The sequence below is a fragment of the Onthophagus taurus genome, chromosome 7 (assembly GCF_036711975.1).
Source record: "Onthophagus taurus isolate NC chromosome 7, IU_Otau_3.0, whole genome shotgun sequence".
In the NCBI taxonomy this organism is placed as follows: domain Eukaryota; kingdom Metazoa; phylum Arthropoda; class Insecta; order Coleoptera; family Scarabaeidae; genus Onthophagus; species Onthophagus taurus.
The window spans coordinates 31,602,018-31,620,048 of NC_091972.1; the positions used below are offsets into that span (position 1 = coordinate 31,602,018).

The window sequence follows — 18,031 nt, forward strand, 5'->3', positions numbered from 1 at the left end:
ATGAAGATAATGTCATTCTATTCAATTGGTATGTCAAACCAACTTATTCGGGAAGGTATTTGCATTTTCAGTCAGATCATAATTTTGGACATAAGGTTTCAACTGTTTTGGCGATGAAGCACAGAGTGACACAGATTTGTGATCCTATATTCCTTAAAGATAATCTAACTTTTTTGAGAGACACTTTTATTAACAATGGTTATCCGTCCAATCTGCTTAACAAACTTCTGTTTTCATCTAATATACATAATCAACTTAACAACAGCAGGATGAATGAACAAAACACCATAGTTAAATATAAAAAAGTTCACTAATTTAAGTGAAAAAATAAAACGGGTACTAAATTCCCTGGATGATATGCAGATTGTTGACTGATACGATAACAAGTTACAAAGGTTTTTCACGAATGTTAAGGACAAGACAGAACACCAATTAAAATCTGGTGTTATTTACTGCATTCCTTGTGGTGCATGTAATGGCAAATATGTTGGTCAAACGGATCAGTGGCTGAAACGTAGGGTCTCCAAACATAAAAGTGATTGCAATCTTAGAAAGTCTACTTGTGCTTTATCACAACATGCTACAGATACGGGTCACCGGTTTGATTTTGATAATGTTAAAATACTTGATACTGAACCTAACTATTTCAATAGACTCTTTTTAGAAATGGTACATATTAATTACACGGAGGATTCTATTAACTTTAAAACTGATACTCAGAACCTTAGTAATATATACGCTCTATTGTTCGCTAACGACAAGGTTCGTAAAAAAGAAAAAATAAATTAAATTTAATCCTATTGTCACCCGACCACTTATGTTTTAACCACTGATTTAGGATTTTAAACTGTTTGTCAGTCTGTCCTTGTCTTAATTTTTTAAATTTTTTATTGATTGATTCAATTTTATAATTTTTTGATAATGTTATATTCTCAATTTTAAATTTAGGCGGCTTCACCGCAAAAGTTTTGACGCTTGCGCATTACCTTCCTGATCGCCAAAAATTTTGGTTGGTATCAATCATATATATACTATCTCCTATATCGCTGACTCCCTATCTAAGCAATGAGTGGCGAGCGTTTCCATCAAAAGCAGACGGAATGATATATGTTTTGTCTTTGTCGTGCCCCCATGTCGCGAAGGTGCTTGCGCGAATCGTAAATTTTAAAGAGTTTGAAGTGCTTCGCGCGTATTTTATGCAGCTTTGAAATGCAATTATTGTAGATAATTGACTTTAATTATAAATTATCATAGATGCATCAAATAAATTAGAATATATGTACTTTTGTGTGAAATTGACGAAATATTCACGAAATATTGCTTTAAATATCAACTTTATGTAGGTTGTTCATTAAACATTATATTCTTTAAAATTAAATTAATACATATATACATATGTAGTAATTATTAAAAATGTGTACCAAAATATAGTTATTAATTTTTAACATAATTTGTGAGTTCACGCTCTTTAATGAAGTTGTTACATTAATTAAAGATATAAAATATGTACTTAGGGTACTTACTATTTAATGTACATAATATTCTATCATAAAATTTTCATCATATCGATGTAATTATTAATTAAATTTTTAAGAAAAATGTTTCAAGAAAAGGAGGGCTTTGAATTCTTTTTTATTACACTGAGATCGTTCCTTCTACCTACTCAACCAATTTTTAGGCTCCAAAAATATCTTTTAACAAATTTTCTTCACTTTCTTAACAAATAATAATTACATTTTAAATTGCTTAGTCCTAAAATATGTTAATAATTATGTTATTATACACATGAAACCTATAATATACATAACTAAATATTTAGATTTTAGGTTATGTTTATGTCAAACATTTATTTGGTGATTTATAAACATCAAGGTCATCAGCTGCTATTAATTTTTAATTCACCGTCCAATAAGATAAAAGCGTACTCACCACGTGTTCACGCATGTCTCTTGAGTAGACGGGGGCACGACAGAGACAGATATATATATATCTGCACTCTAGAGTTTACACTCTTTTGCTGCCTTAGTCAGCGATATAGGAGATAGTATATATATGGTATCAATACTTACAAGAGTTTTTTCTTCAAATCTAAAACGCACTTGTTATTTTTATATAAAAGAGGTTTTACCTGTCAGACATCTTGTACGCACGTTGTTTCATCCAGTTGTGTTAATAGTTCGCTTGATCCTTTATGATCCGTTAATTATGATGATGTTTTTCGGTTGTTCTACAATTGTTAGTTTCAAAAAACAAGTAAGTGTTTATCAAATTTACAATTTATAACTCTAACTTTGTTAATCTCTTGTAGCAATAAAAAATGCCCTGAGGAAGGTTACAATAAATAACCGAAATATAAGCTTTTTAAAAAAGTTGTTTCTTTAATTAAAACCTGGACCGTACACCCCGAATAGTCGCATTTACTTGTTGCTCACTTGTATCGGTCGTAGATACTTCTTTTCTGCATTAGTAATTGTATACATCAACTAGTAAAAGTTTACATTTCGTATTTTATATACACATTAACTAGATAAATTAGTTAATGTATGCATTGACTAGACAATGTGTACATTTACGGAATGAATGCTTTAACTGTAACATATAGATTCATCAGTTCATCGATGCAGTATTTAGCCATTCATACAAGAATAAACCGTAGATTTAAATCTCATCTGATCGGATCACTTTATTTCGCTCTAAACCTGGGGTAGTAAAGCTATACACTAACCGGACAGCCTTGATAACTTATGACGGGTTTATACAGAATTTAGCTTTAAATTTAAAGAGTTAGATTTAAGGATTTTATTTAGCTTTAAGAAAAAAATTGTATAAACCCGGCTTTAGTTTGTAGGTGCTTTCAACATATTGGCATTCGATATGTTGTAGGAGTGAACTGAGTTGATCAGATCCATTCATCGCTGGCTTTGTCTCTCATAATTAGGTAATTATATATGAAGATGAAGTAGTGGATTTCTGCAACATTGTAAAAATATGAGCACAAAAAACGCGGTTTAAGGTTCTGTTTCAAAAGTAAATGTTATCAACCCTATCGTTTCTGGCAAAGTAAACTATGCCTCCTCAATGGACAATATTGTAGTGGAATACTTTTATCGGGAAGATGTAGGATCCATGGTATTGCGAATTAGTTGTCAGGTTATGGACTGTTCAGTAAATTGTAATGAGAATTCTTTCTCAGAATTTCCGGAGGCAATTTTTGGCAGCTGCGAAGAGTTTGCATAAGAACAATAACGCTATATATCCAATTATAAAATACCTTACACTATACAATGTGTTATAGGCTACAAATACATATGGTTATGGGATTATCCACGTTTGTCGCCAAGACAAGTCATGAAAACAAACCATTTATTACCAAAATTTTCACATAAACGGAATCTAGCTATATAATTTTCTGAAGAATCATTAACACATTATCTACCTTATTCAAATTAACTTAAACAACTTCGTCTTTAATGATGAAATCCTATGCATTTTCCCCCATGAAAGATGTTCTAGTGGTTTTGAGAAATCCGGTGTACTTATTGCTACTTTTGCGATGACCAACCCCAAAATATTGAAATTATCTTGGCTCATGTGTGTGGCATGATTCCGGTTAGAGACTTTGATGTTCGAGCGAAGAAAATAATGTATTATAATATGTCCTTCAATTTCTATAAGCGTTCTAGAGGGAGAATGATGAGTTTAGTAAAGAGGAAAATGCATAAAGCAGTTCACTAAAGAGTACAATACCAAATTGCAAGAGAAATATGGACAAAATGCATAGATTATAGCATTATGGAAATTATGCCAACACACTACTTGTGTTGTAATGCAAGAAATGTTTTAATAAATTACAAAAGTTAAAGAACATATAGTATATAATATGAAATGCAATAGTATTAGAAAAATTAAAAATTAATATGCAATTTATACTTTGTAAATAGAAACAAATGCAAAATACAAAGTTTGTAGAAAAGCATCGGGATATAAACAACTTACAGAACCAGAACAACGTTAACAGTGATTATAGTAATATGGAACCATGCCAGAAAGACAGAAAGAAGTAAGGAAGTTTTCAACGCATTATGAAATTCAAAGTGAATATTGAACGAAATAATAAGTTTTGGAAAAACTAAGAATATGTAATGAAATTTGAAAGAAATTAAAAAATTCTGAAGACAGAATATTTATTGGGATAGCATGCTACAAATCGTATAGAAAATATGGTAAGTAGTTACAAAGAGAGAAAAATGCAGTTTGCGCACATATTTGAAAATAAACAAGGAAACATTGGATGTTAATATCATAGTTTAGATACAAAGAAGAGAACATGTTCTAGAAAAAAGAAGAACAAGGTATAATGTATAGTCCACTAAAAAATAACAAGATGCAGAATGTGGAGTCTGTAGAAGAGTAACAAGGGAGGTATGTAGAGTCTGTCGAGAAAATGCATAATATAAAGTCTGATAAAGAGAAGTCAATTTAGAACAGAACTATGGTAGACCTGAGATAACAAAAAATGCACAATACAGTACAGCATGGCTACCCCATAGAAGCTCGATGGCGTGCTTTTAAAGATACGATGTATGTACATTTATTTTTAGATAGATAGATTTCTCTATTGTGTTGCCATCGGCAATGTGTACAAATCATCGAAATTGTTTATCAGATATTCATCAATGTTATAGAAACTTTTAAGTCCAAGGTAGAGCCTTATTTTAGTTTTAAACTACTTAGCATCAAGGGCCCGGACACGGTCGGGCAGCACATTGAACAGCTGTTGACGTAATAGTAGTAATCATCAGATTTGGTGGAATTCCCCGTAGAGCAAACATCAATGACTCAATCTTAGACGCGTTCCCCGCCAGATTATTAGATTCAAAGCAAAATAGGAGGTTCCGGTTACAGCTAGACACAATTTCACAGACCAAGTATAGATCCTTGTGGGATTCCGTAATTTAACTATAATTTTATCAGAAGTCTGGTTGTTGAAAGAAACATACTGAGTACACTTCGAAAGGAAAGACTTAAGTAGTAAAATGTTCACTAAAATTGTGAGCTTTTAATTTTAGCAACGCAGTCGGAAGCCTTGGTCAAATAAAAAAGAGTTTTCTAAGTTAGCAGATGTGTATTCATAAACATTTAGTTGTGCAAAGGTAATACACTAGTAACTAACCATAAAAGTAACATGTATGAATTTTGCATGAAACGGAGAGAAATTAATACATTGCCTGTTATATAATATATCCGATTTGTTTTTTTACCAACTTTTTTAATATAGCATGTGTATATGAAAATTCGTGTTTTTTTGGTGACACTAATTTCGAATTCTATTAAAATTTAAAGTTAAAAAAACCAAATGAAAACGGCAAAAATCCTTTTTTTTTGTGAATATGTAAACGGCATGCGGCAGCTAAACCAATATATATTGATTCTAGTTGAAAAAGTTAAAAAGTATTCGACAATATTCACGGAGTAAAGAATAATAAAAACTTTTTGTTCTTAGAGTTTCAATTTTTACAAAATTTTATCTAGAATATAGATAAATTCACTTTTATTATTATAAACACTTTAATTTTTTCTTTTGCTATTTAGTTTCAAATAAAAAGAATGGTAAATAAAGTTTAAACACTTTCCGGTATTTTTTAGTGCAACTAAAATTCTTGAAGAAGTCGTCGGGATTCTTCGAGATTCTGCAGTTGCAGACTCGGCATAGTTAAAATTCATGAATTCTCAACGAAATCCAGGACGTTTCTCGTTGGAGCAAAACTTCCTTCCGGTTTAATTATCCTGGAGCTTATAATTTCGGCCGCACCTATCCAAATAATTTCCATATGTCCTCGTAGATATGCAAAACCGAGCGCGTTGGCCGAAGTCGTCGTCGTTGCGGCCAAATAACCAACCATTAATTAACATCACCAGACAATTACTGCACCACTTGTTCGTCGATCGTTGGTGGTTGCTGAGCGAGCGTCTGCCCCCGGAATAATGAAAATCCTTTTAATTTTGTGTCAGCGCAGCTTTGGTCCATAGATAATCTTCAATTCTCGCGCGACGGATTAAGAACGGAGTAATTTTCCTGGTCTTGATGTAACGAGTGCGGCTCCAGAGTTTTTGCGCTAATTAGTAATCATTAAGGCGCCGCTCTCGTTACCGTCTTTTGGATTTACTTCGCGAAGCCGCCCCCGCTAACTTATCGCCAAACTTTGCGTGGTCATTACTTTGCTCAACGCGATTATTATACGGTGTTTTATGCGGAGGGTTCTCAGATTTATTTTATTACTTACCTCAGGTGCCGTTTCCTCCCTTTACCAAAACGGTATATTTACTTTTAGGACTCATCCCCAACCCAACTTTTGTGGGGTAGAATTATTAAGGTTTGACAAGGGTCGATTAAGCTCTACTTAAAATACTACTACGCTTCATGAATGTATAAAATGTTACGTAGCCCTCTTTCAATTTCTTATTGAAGTTAACAAGAAGAGTTTATAGAAAAAGAAAGAAAATTTTTCATTTTGAAAGTCTTAGAATTTCGAATAAGAAGAGGATGTTCCGTCCGGAATTCTTCGTAATTGAACTTCTATGTTTCAAATACAACAGCCGCGCGGCATCTATGACCCAGCGAGGTTTTACAGAAACGAGGCACATTTTACGACGCGAACTTTATAGAAAGCGTCTACGAAGTTTGTTTACGTTTGTCGGTAAAATATTACTGCCGCGCTTTGTCCTCGTAAAGTTTCTGAAATGTATTTCAAGAAAAGCTCACCTCGTCCTTCCCCTTCATTACGCACATCTTGATGTCTTGATCGTTTGAGTACCATTGCAGTCTTTGCTGTTCAGCCAAATCGGTTAAGCTTAAATTATACACCAGGTTTCTGTAAGAAAAAAATAACAAGATTAAAGATGTTTCCGGTCAAAGTGTTCGGATATAGAGGTGGTGGAAGGTGATGGCTATAATAAAAGTAAAATCCCCTTAGATAATGGGTTTATCTGAACGTTATAGGTTAATAAAATACATTGCAGGGTAATGTAGCTGTGCTGTTATAATAAATCTAGCAAATTTCCTTGTTTATACGAGCGTTTATCCTGATATGGTTGTTCTAACGGTATCTTCGCATCTCAATCTCATAGTTTATAGGCGAATAAAGATGGTTTATTTCCTGCTAGATATATTTATAACCAAAGTTTTCATAAAATCGTGCACAATGTTGTAAAGCAATAAATCAAGTTTTAAATAAAATTTTCTTTTTACTGATGGTTTATTTACGTTCAAGAAAAATAATTAAAAAAAACACTTCCCGTTCGTGATACCGTTCGAGTACTAAAGACTAACGACCGATAAGTGCATAATCGCGAGATGGCATCTCGTGGCAAAAAGTAGGCATTAACGGTGGCTTTCGTCGCGACGACGACGTCGACATTGGCGTCGCAACGCTCCGGCAGCCGAATATGGATGAGCTTCTTAGCTGACGTCGACGACTGGATTTACAGTTTTTGCGTGCATTGCTGCAGTTTAAACTCGGATCTGCCGAGAAGATCGTTTTTCATAGCATCGCTCCCGAGGGCATAACTCTTCCTATCCCGGCAGAGCATTAATCTAAAGTCGCTCTCCGCGGCGCAGAAAAAAATACCGGGTAATTTAGGGGGAATGTGGCGCACCAACCGAACAAAGGAATAGTGTATGATATGCATCTACGGTGTAAATTTATGTGGACGGTAAATTATTATATATAAAAAATCGCGGGCGGTCGTATGTTAGTAGCGAAAAGGGAAAACAAAGGGGGTTGTTTTACTACTATTACGAAATGTGAGTGTATGTTGAGTATTACGCTGCAGATATCAGTATATCAGCATGTGGTCTTTTAACACAAATAACCATAAAAAAGTGTAGTCATTATAAAAATCTAAAAAAATTGTAAAAACAAGTCCATAAATTTGTTATAATTTAACTAACATTTGTAAAAAAACTTTCGAATTTAAAGAATGTAATGGAAAAAATGGAGGAAAAGAATGTTTTCAAAAATAGATTTGACTAGGATTCTTTGCTAAAAGCAAATCAAAATGATCTTTGCAAATCACGCTAGAATTATTCACATAAGACATTTTTTTTTCAATTAAGGGTAGGAAATAGAATTCTTTACATTCCCAGGCCATGTCTCAAAAAAGCTAAATTCGAAAAAGGAAAAGATCTTTAATACCAGCAGTGAAGAAAGACGCTAGTTACGATTTGGCAACACAATCGAAAAGAATGAAAAAATTAAAGCGTTCTAACACAACAATAATTAAAATCATGCTGTGCAAACATAAAACAAAGCGACAGCCTTAACCCCTTGTTGATTAATCTACTCATGGATAGAATAATACGAGTGGACAAAATATCAAAATTGTGTACTACGCATATGATGTCATTCTACTGAGGATGGCCTGCAATGGTTAAGATAGACATTTACCATTGCAGCTGAAGCAAGCAAGATCAAGACCATGACGATAGCAAGTGAACTATTATTAGTCGCTGGTCAATAGTCGCTGGTGTGCTAAGTCACACAATCTGAAGAAACAACTCTAATAAAATCAAGAATAGAATAAGGTAAAGACCTCTCATGACATGTGGGGGAAACAAGTACCGATATTCGAGATGAGTGTGGTACCATGAATGTAGTGCGAACGAGAAGAAGAGGGTGGAACGAGTTATAGAAAGTCGATCCGTTTGCCTGAATTTATACATAAAGTAGTTAAATGTATACATTTTCTTTAATTTGTATTTTTTTTTATTATGGCAATAAATTTATTATTATTATTATTAAAGTCACTGTGAAGGCTGCCACCAGGACGCCTTAAGTGGTAGCGAGTGTTGGACTTCCGCATCTTAAGATGCAACGAAGAATGAATAACACTTGCCTAAGGTTTCGTCAAGAAAAAGTGTGAAAGTGACTAAACGTAACTATATTTGGTTATTATTGGTTTATTATAAAGAGCAACTATAACAAATAAGTTTACAATATGTAACTACTGGCGAAGAAGATTTAAAGTTCATTAATGTTTTGATAGATTTTGATGAAATGAGGTTTTCTTTTGATTAATACAAAACATAATTCTCCTAAAACTTCGAAACTACGTTATCAAAACATCTATTCATTAAAAGAGTTATCCATGTTGCAAGGTTAATAATCTAATAAAAACCATGTAAAAACTTCTAACTTGCATTTATTTATATAAAGTCGTACTAGTTTCGGGTTACCCCATCATCAGCGACAAAGTCAATGAAGCTATAATAGGTGTAGACTGGAAATCAGAGACTCAGTCTCGCCTCATCTCATCCCACCAACGCATCCTCTTAAAGTTTTTCTAATTTTTAACATTCCACACTTTTTAACGTCGCCATTCCTTTTTCATCTTTTATCTTCATTTTGTTTATCCATCAGATAGCAAAATGCTTTATTCTTATCTGATTTCCAGTCTACACCTATTATAGCTTCATTGACTTTGTCGCTGATGATGGGGTAACCCGAAACTAGTACGACTTTATATAAATAAATGCAAGTTAGAAGTTTTTACATGGTTTTTATTTATTCATTAGTTTGAAATTAATCCATTACTTTCTTAATTTCAATAAACTGCGTTGGCCTTACCAATTAAAAATGTTCTAGTATCGCTGTGATAATGAGAACGTTTAAAGTCGATTTCCAAAATCAATGGGTACGTTCAGCAGATGTCAACAGTTAAATTACATCAGTCAGCTAGATGTATGAGCTTTAATACAGCGGAACGAAATCGGCTGAACAAGCAATTGAGAATTAGCGGTTCTGCATAACCTAAAACTATGGCCAACAATAATATTTTTGAAAATTTTGTGTTATTACAAGAGATAGTGGATGATGCGTTTCTGCATTAACAATATTTATTTTTATACAGTTTTGTCACTTTTCAAAATTAAAGGGGAGAAACAAAAAATGTTAATCCCAACCTAGAATTTCACAACCGCTGACAAACTAAGCGCAGATTACTTGTGCTGAGATGGATATGAGGTTAAATTATTTTCTTTGTACTTTATCGATGTTATTTATTTTTCTACATGTTTCGAGGAATACTCGAACGCTTACTTAGCGTATCGTTCAGCCGCGACTGCTACTCTATGTGCCAGAAAAATCTGACTTATCATTGTAAAAATTGAAACGTCAAGAATATAGATACAGTGATTAACTGTATAGCTTTCTTTTGGTTCGGCAGATTTGTAGTTCCGAACCGTCCTGCGCATGCGTGTTAAAAAAGTGTTTTAAGTCTGTGTTTTAAGTCTGTGTTTTATGATGTTTTAGTTGTGGTAACGACGCTAAACCGTATGCAAATAGAAATGACTTGTGATATTCAAAATAATTCTTTTTATCATCAAAACAAAGGCATTTTTTATATTGCAAAGGTAAGTAGGTATCTATCTCATTCCTGATACATATATTTTTAACTTCTTCTTCTGACGAAGGAATGATTCCAGTAATTTTATCTGAAATTTTACAGCCTCATCCAATAAACGAAAATTATATTGTGGACATTGTTCCTCAATATACAGTCATACGATGTTTGGAGCATATTAGAATTTCAAAAGATTTGAGTACAAAATTATTAACAGATTTTGAAAACAGCGATTATTATTCATAATCTAATACTGGTATAGATACAGATATATTTGATAGAATACCAGCGGAAAAGTGCATTGCAATATTTTGCTGGTACGCTGGTCATGAAGTTGCTATCACCACGTTACACTATTTAATCGAAAAAGTTGTCTATTTTCTTACCAACAAGTCACCAACATCATATTAAAATTGATAGACAGACTGAAGATTCAGATTCCTATTCAAATAGAAAAAAGTTAATATATAAAGTTAATTTCTTGTAGTATAAGATATATTTGTTAGTTGTTAAAGAGTGTGTTTCTAGGCACAAGAACTTACTAAAAGAATTGTTGATGTTCTTATTGGTTATCCAGGATCAGTGCATGACACCAGAGTTTTCGATCATAACCATTATTCATTTATTCCAAGTTTGTTATTAGCACTGAGCAACATTTTTGTATTTATGGCTACTTTACGTACGTTAAAAAGAATGTCGGTAATGTTTATTTTATTAATTCAGAATTTAATGTTAATACGTTACACCCTTACCTTTATCACTTTCGCAACTTATGTTAAATGAGTTATAAATTAATGTTCAAAAATAAAAAGAATTAAACAAACTAAAAATAGCGATATTTAGATTACTACGTCAAATAATGTTGTGTTTCGTTGGCTTTTAGGTTACGAAATGTGTTGCTTTTTTGGTTAGTTCGATATCTGTTCACAACAGTTCACAGCTTTCGGTTTCAATTGTACGATTAGAACTGTTCGGAACTTATTCTGCACAACAAGTTCAAAAACATAGCCGTTGTTTTCAACATTCAACCTACGGATGTTGGTTTTTACGTCTGCTTAAATGCTACCTTAAGGAGATCGATTCTTGCCGACTCGAAGAAAATCCTCGCTTATCAGCTTTTGCGTTTACTGAAATGATTGATAAATTTGAAACTTCAATAAAAACGATTTCGTTTTGTGTAATTGGTATTGTTCCTCTAGATCCTGAAAGAGTTTTCAGAAAAATTCAGAATGAAGGCATTTTAATAAATATAGAAGAAATATATAAAGGTTCACTTCAGAACCAACTACAAAAACTACAAGTGGAAGTCAGAAAGAACGTTGCAGCAAATAACAATGTAGATTCTAGTAATTGTAAATGAGGCAATGGCAAATGCGAAAACCATGCTTCATTACAAAATTTTTCTCTTTCTCGCAACCAACTTATTCCAGCTCCTTCTCGGTCTTCCTCTACTCCCTCGTGTTTCTGTTTAGTATGCCAAACTTTACGTTTTTACCTACCCATATGAAAACAGCACTGGCACTTCATTTAACTTTTATCTGATCTCACCGTTCTTTATTTTATCAATTTTGCTTACTCGCCTGAAGTAGTTAGTCTCTATAGCTTAAATCTTATTTTACCCAACATTGGTTAATGGCCAAGACACACATCCCAAAATCAATACAGGTCAAAATATCATTTTGAAAACTTCCAGTTTTGTTTCGTTAAATACCTTCCTGTTGATAAAGTGCTTCTAAATTTATACCGCGTGAAGTTTCTTCCGTTGTTTTCCAGTCTTGTTTCTAAGTATTTAAAATGATGTACTTGCTTTGTGTTACGTGACTGAAGTAAGAAGTGCTAACTCAAATGACATACATATTTGTTATCAATGGAATATCAATAGGAAATATTTGTTTTTGGTTGAATTGAACATTTGAAACAGCTTACTTGAATTTCTTTGTTTTTGCATTTGTTTACAAATAACATAAATATTATAAATAGGTAGTTTAGTGATTCTTTGCTTTTGTATCTCGTATAATGACCCAATATTTGAATGGTTATAAATGTAATAGTGTAAATAAAGAAAGTATGACGTCAACCGGTAGCACTGCTCCGCCTGAATTTACCTCTGCAGAAGAAGAGAATCTTATCCAATTATCTTGTGATAACAGTTTAATGGTAAAATTTGACGATGTAGAATTAACAGAATTTTGGATTTCAATAAGAGATGAATACCCCATTCTAAGTAATAAGGCTCAGCAGATTTTAATTCCATTTTCGACACCTTATTTGTGCAAAGCTAGGTTTTCGGCGGTTGCTGTATAAAGGGAGCAAATATCGACATATTGCATGTGCATATTTAACATATTTATTTTAATAGTAGTATTCCATATTCAATTTCTTATCCATCCTAATATCGTAATGACATTTGTGTGAGATTCAACGAAACCGTCGAATACTTTGATAAATCAACACATATCCGGGTTATATTATTTACGCTTAGAAGATCCCGGTTTCGTCTCGACACATAATACCTCCCATATATACCCCCTTCTGTATATTCGCACACAGTAATTCGCTTATCTCCCTCGGAGCAGAAGCACGCAATCCCCGACCTCTGCGCGCATCCCGCAAAACGCCAAATCCACTCCGGACGCCGCAGCCGCCGACTAATTTAAATTCGCCGCGACAAAAGGACAAACGAATTTTCTCTGCTAGTGTGAGTGGGTACACACTCGCATGCGATGACGACGAGGATTTTGGAGAGGTTTATACGAAAACGCACCCCGTTTTCGAGTAATCCTTTGTCGGCAGTAAATAAAGTCCTGAAAATGACTGCGGACAAGATTATTTTAAATAGGGAGTTTAATGAAATATTTAACATTTCTGAAGTAAGGATTACACTCTCTGCGATAGATGTTATAGAACGTAATACTGTTAGTCCCTGAAGATTGGTAAATCTCGGCCAATAATTCTCGATCTTATTGAAATTGATGCGGTATAGATATCTCCACGGAACGGTCGCTGGACGATCGGCCATTCCAGTCCGCTACATCCAGTAATCAACATAAACATGTCAATCGAATGCACTCCGACAAATTGTATTGTCCCTGCAATACGTGCCGCATACGAGTTCGCGCCACGATAGCACATGCGCCTCACGTACGGCTCGTGACAATTTGCCCTTTTTCACCAACAGCCCTACCCTCTCTGGAACGACCAGCGATCCCCTACAATACTAATCACTTACGAACGTTCATGCATGAAAGCAAACGAGGTACCTCGATGGACGAGTGTTGCTTACTTATTACGGTAAATATAGCAGCTTCACAACTACTAGCCTATGAGGCAAAAAAACGAAAAAGAGGGGTTTACTAGTTTAGTGAGTGTCCTTTGACACTTTTGCCATTTTTGTTTCTTTAGCTTAGAAAATTTCCTCTTCAAATATTTCATAAAGCATTTTTATAAAATACATTTCCTTGTACTTGTTTATCTCGTTACCATGCATGCACATTTTGCATGTTTCGTTGTTGTGACATGTTTCATAACTCGATACCAATAGCATATTATGGAATTCATCTTTATTTAATAGGAATGTTTTTTAAAGTTATATTTTTCTATTCATCTCATCAATCACACTAAAAATTTAAAAACCTATCTGAATCCGGGTATAATAAACTTTTCCGCAGTGTTCTAATAAGATAAGTAATGATTCTATCTTGTGTTCATGTTCAAGCGATAAGCATAAATTTCTCGTTGCTCGAGAATAATTCTGCAAAATATTCATGTTCGAAAGTTTTGAATACTTTAGCTTTGTAGAAGCAATTATTATTACTCACATTTACTACCACACTGTTTGTTTTACCCTCCCCGTTTCTTTATACTTTACAAGTTTGTTTGTTTGTTTATTCCGTTTGGATCCAGTTGACCTAAAACTAAAATATCAAAAATATAACTTCTTCTGCAGGCATCTAGTGACCACTTGAGTATGATTGCGGAAATTAAATTAAAAAATTAGTCAAAAGATCTACCACAACACTTAATATAGTTCATACTTAATATACCTCAGGTCGCAGGCACCACAATACGATAACTAATTTTAGGTTGATATAATGTTAATCAGAGCCTCTACCACAAGCAACCTCGCCTTGACTACTCAAAATGTCATAACTTCACCTGATAATATAATGGAATATGATGACCAGTTGATATAATATTAATCACTGAGCATTGGTTACAAGCAACCTCACCATATACAAGGTGCTAATGAAAATGATAACTAGCAAAATAACAGACAAAATTGAAATAAGTGAAGAACAGCAATGGTTTTGTAAAAGTCGGCCAACCCTAGATGCCATATACATACTATGACAATTAATTGATAAGTCGATAAAGTACAACAAACCGTTGCTTAGAAGATCTTGAAAAGACATTTTACTGGATGAGACTTTCTGGTGTATTCACAATTCTACAAGAAGATGACTTAGACCTAATTATACACTATCTACCAATAAGTGTTTGAATACCCGTACAAATCTAGCCAACCGATAGACCACACACACCAGGAGGTTCAACAGTCGCCTGAGAGTGTTTCGATGAGTACTATCCGTGTCACATCAGCTTGGTATTAATGCCACTCTAAGCGAGCCACATCGACTGTGGACTGTAGATCAGTGGAAACGGGTTCTCTTCACCCTATACCGTTTGTATAATAGAATCTTGCCCGAATGCATTGTGCCGACAGTATATATCTGTGAAGGTAGGATTATGGTCTGAGGGTGTTTCTCCTAGTTTAGATTAGGACCCTTGATCCCAATTCATAGCCAGCTCAACGCCGATGCCTAACGAACAGTTTTAGATAACAATGTAGTTCCTACGTTGTGGAAATTTTACGGAGTGGATCCACGTTACTTTCAAAACGACAGCACTTGCTGTCATATTATCACATATCTATCTATCAACTGTCACATCGATTGATAGGGTGGCAATGGGGTTACCGAAAAGGACTAGCCTAGCCTACGCAAAGCCCGGACCTGAATCCCATCGAGAACCTCTAGAACAAATAGAACTTATGTATCTTCTCCAAGCAGAGGGAAAGAAAATAGCAGTATATGTGGAGGTATTAAAGTTATAGAAGAACTGAACAAAAACAACACAACACGAGTTAAAACAAATAACAACTCACACGACAACTACCTGTACTGATAGAAATTCGGCAGGGAGACATACTCAATCCACTTCTCTTCAATATTGTAATAGAAAAAATCATATGCAATGTTAAAGAGTTGGAACGAGGTTACAGAATGAGCGATGAAGAAATAAACATACTGTGTTACACTGACGATACCATACTAATAGCAAACAATAAGAACAATCTACAACGATGACTATATAAATTTTAAACTTTAAATTTTAAAGTCTGAAAAATTGAATGTGTTAACATCAGTAAGCAAAACAGAACTAATGGTAATCCCATTAGAGGTAAGTTCAATCACACAAAATGTAAATCAAGAAGAATCAAGAAAATAAAGTTTGAATCTACAAGCCGATTGATAGATCTAACATCTAACATAGCCGAAACTCGGGCAGAGACTTCTAAAAAAATTTACGATTAGAATTAAATTAATGCTCATATGACCAGATTAGGAGTGCTGTAACATGAGAAGAACAGATATACAAGATATTATTAGATTCACAAGATCAAGGCAAAGATGCTGGTGAGACCATGTCGGCAGAATGGAGGATGAGCAGAGTGGGCAACGGACGAGACTTGCTGAACATCCACATCTCAAGATCTTAATAATTTATAAATCGAAACACGTTTTTTTTTATTTCCTGGAAATTCATATTTAGCTGACATGTTTGTTTTTGCTTGCCCGCTTTTCATATACTTTCTACAAGATCTTCCAGAACTTTTCTCGCATTCATATGGACTTCTAAAAAAAATCATCAGGTGGTAATTTATTTTTTGGAGTTTTTGATTTGTTCTAAACTATGAAATAACGGTATCAGAAAACATTAGTAATATATAGACCAGACCTAATTATATCTTTTTGTCACGGAAGATTTTCCTGTAAAATACGAAATATAGTCCTTGTTGCGCCAAGAAGAAAGAAAATCAACAAGTTAAAGGACATGTATAATTGCAGCTGAACCATGCAATAATACCCATACCTCGTGGATGCTAGGAGATATACAACACTAATTATATAACTGAAGTATAATAATATGCTATGAAATCTTTGCATTAAATTTAGCTTCAGATCAGTCATTTCAGATAACAGGTACCTTTAGCTTGAACAACATAATCAACTTTTATGCTATATCTTGCGACAAGCGTGTTTGGAGAATCTCTTCTTTGCGTTAATTAAAACTTTTCGTTAAATTTTTTTATTGTTAGAGCAATATTTATGCGATACCAATAACACTCCAAGAATTTGGTCCATGCATGAAGTGGCGATAAATCATATTTGCCGATTTCAGTTTTACTTAAATAACATACTTGAGAAGAAGTTTGCGTGAGTGCATTTATAATCATCTCGTCTATTATAGTTATAATTAACGTACAGTTTATTTCTAGTACTCATTACCCGAGAAAAGCTTTAAATCATTTTAAATTTTTTACTTCTTCTATTCGTCTTACTTCAATTCTTATGTTTTCGCTGGTCGAAAGTAAAAATTAAATGGGTATGCAAAGAAGAGTAGATGATGTACACGGATTTTGCCACAAAGCTAATTGTTGCGTTTTTTCTTCAAATAATGCTGTAACTCAAAGCGGAATAGAGAGCATGTCTAGATCTACCCCATTTACAAATATACGCCAATCTTAATATTTTTGTGACTATAATGACTATCATTTTCTTTAGGTTAAATAAGAAGGGTAAATATCTGCGCCAACTTTGTTAGATAAAAATCGATAAGTTTGAGCTCCGTCATCGGCATATGATTTATTATTTTTGCATTCAATCATAACAATCATATTCAATTTTACCTTTAGATATAAACAAAGTTTATGGTTTCCTGTCTTTTCGATTATCAAAAGAAAAATTGATATCGTTTCTCTTTTCTTTTTTATATTTAAGTATTCTCGATTAAAGTTTTGAAATCTTTTCGAGAAATCAATGTCTCGAGAGCTTTCAGTAATCCAATCAAGCATTCGAGAAGTTTCCATTACGCTCGAGTTTCGTATATACGTTGACATCGCGACAGAGCAACATTAGACGTCGACAACGAACTAAAAGAGGCTCAATTTTTCAGTCGTTTCGAAGAACCGGGAGAAAGGAAAAGGAGATTCGTTCGGTCCGTTGGCGATTCTATTTAACGGTCTAATTGGCAATAAGTCTGCGGATAGAGGACAACAATCGTTGAAAAATGCCTCCTCCCCCTGTCCTCCAAAACCGGGAGCCAGACTCGTCTGGTGCAATAACGCCAACAATTGCCGCGGATAGATAGATAGATATCGCAATCTCGACGCTACACGGTCCCGGCCTTTCGCTCAATAGTAGAGTTTTCAATAATTCAGAAGGCTTATCTGCGGCTGTTCCCATTGCGATGTCGCTTGAATCCGAACAATACTGTTTGTTATGTCTCGAATTGATCGTATTGCGACCTAGACAATTATGTCGTTATGAGTGGGATGTCGATAAGCTAT

At 34.0% G+C, this 18,031-nt stretch overlaps 1 protein-coding gene across 3 annotated transcripts in view; it reads right to left on the reverse strand.

The window, feature by feature from the left end:
* Window positions 1-18,031, reverse strand: part of LOC111416763 (semaphorin 1a) — a 511,810-nt gene that overhangs the window by 57,187 nt on the left and 436,592 nt on the right. For all 3 annotated transcript variants that reach the window (XM_023048857.2, XM_023048856.2, XM_023048855.2), the window contains exon 4: window positions 6,764-6,872. In XM_023048857.2, coding sequence (XP_022904625.1) covers window positions 6,764-6,872 — 109 coding nt within the window. The remainder of the gene's footprint in view (window positions 1-6,763; window positions 6,873-18,031) is intronic.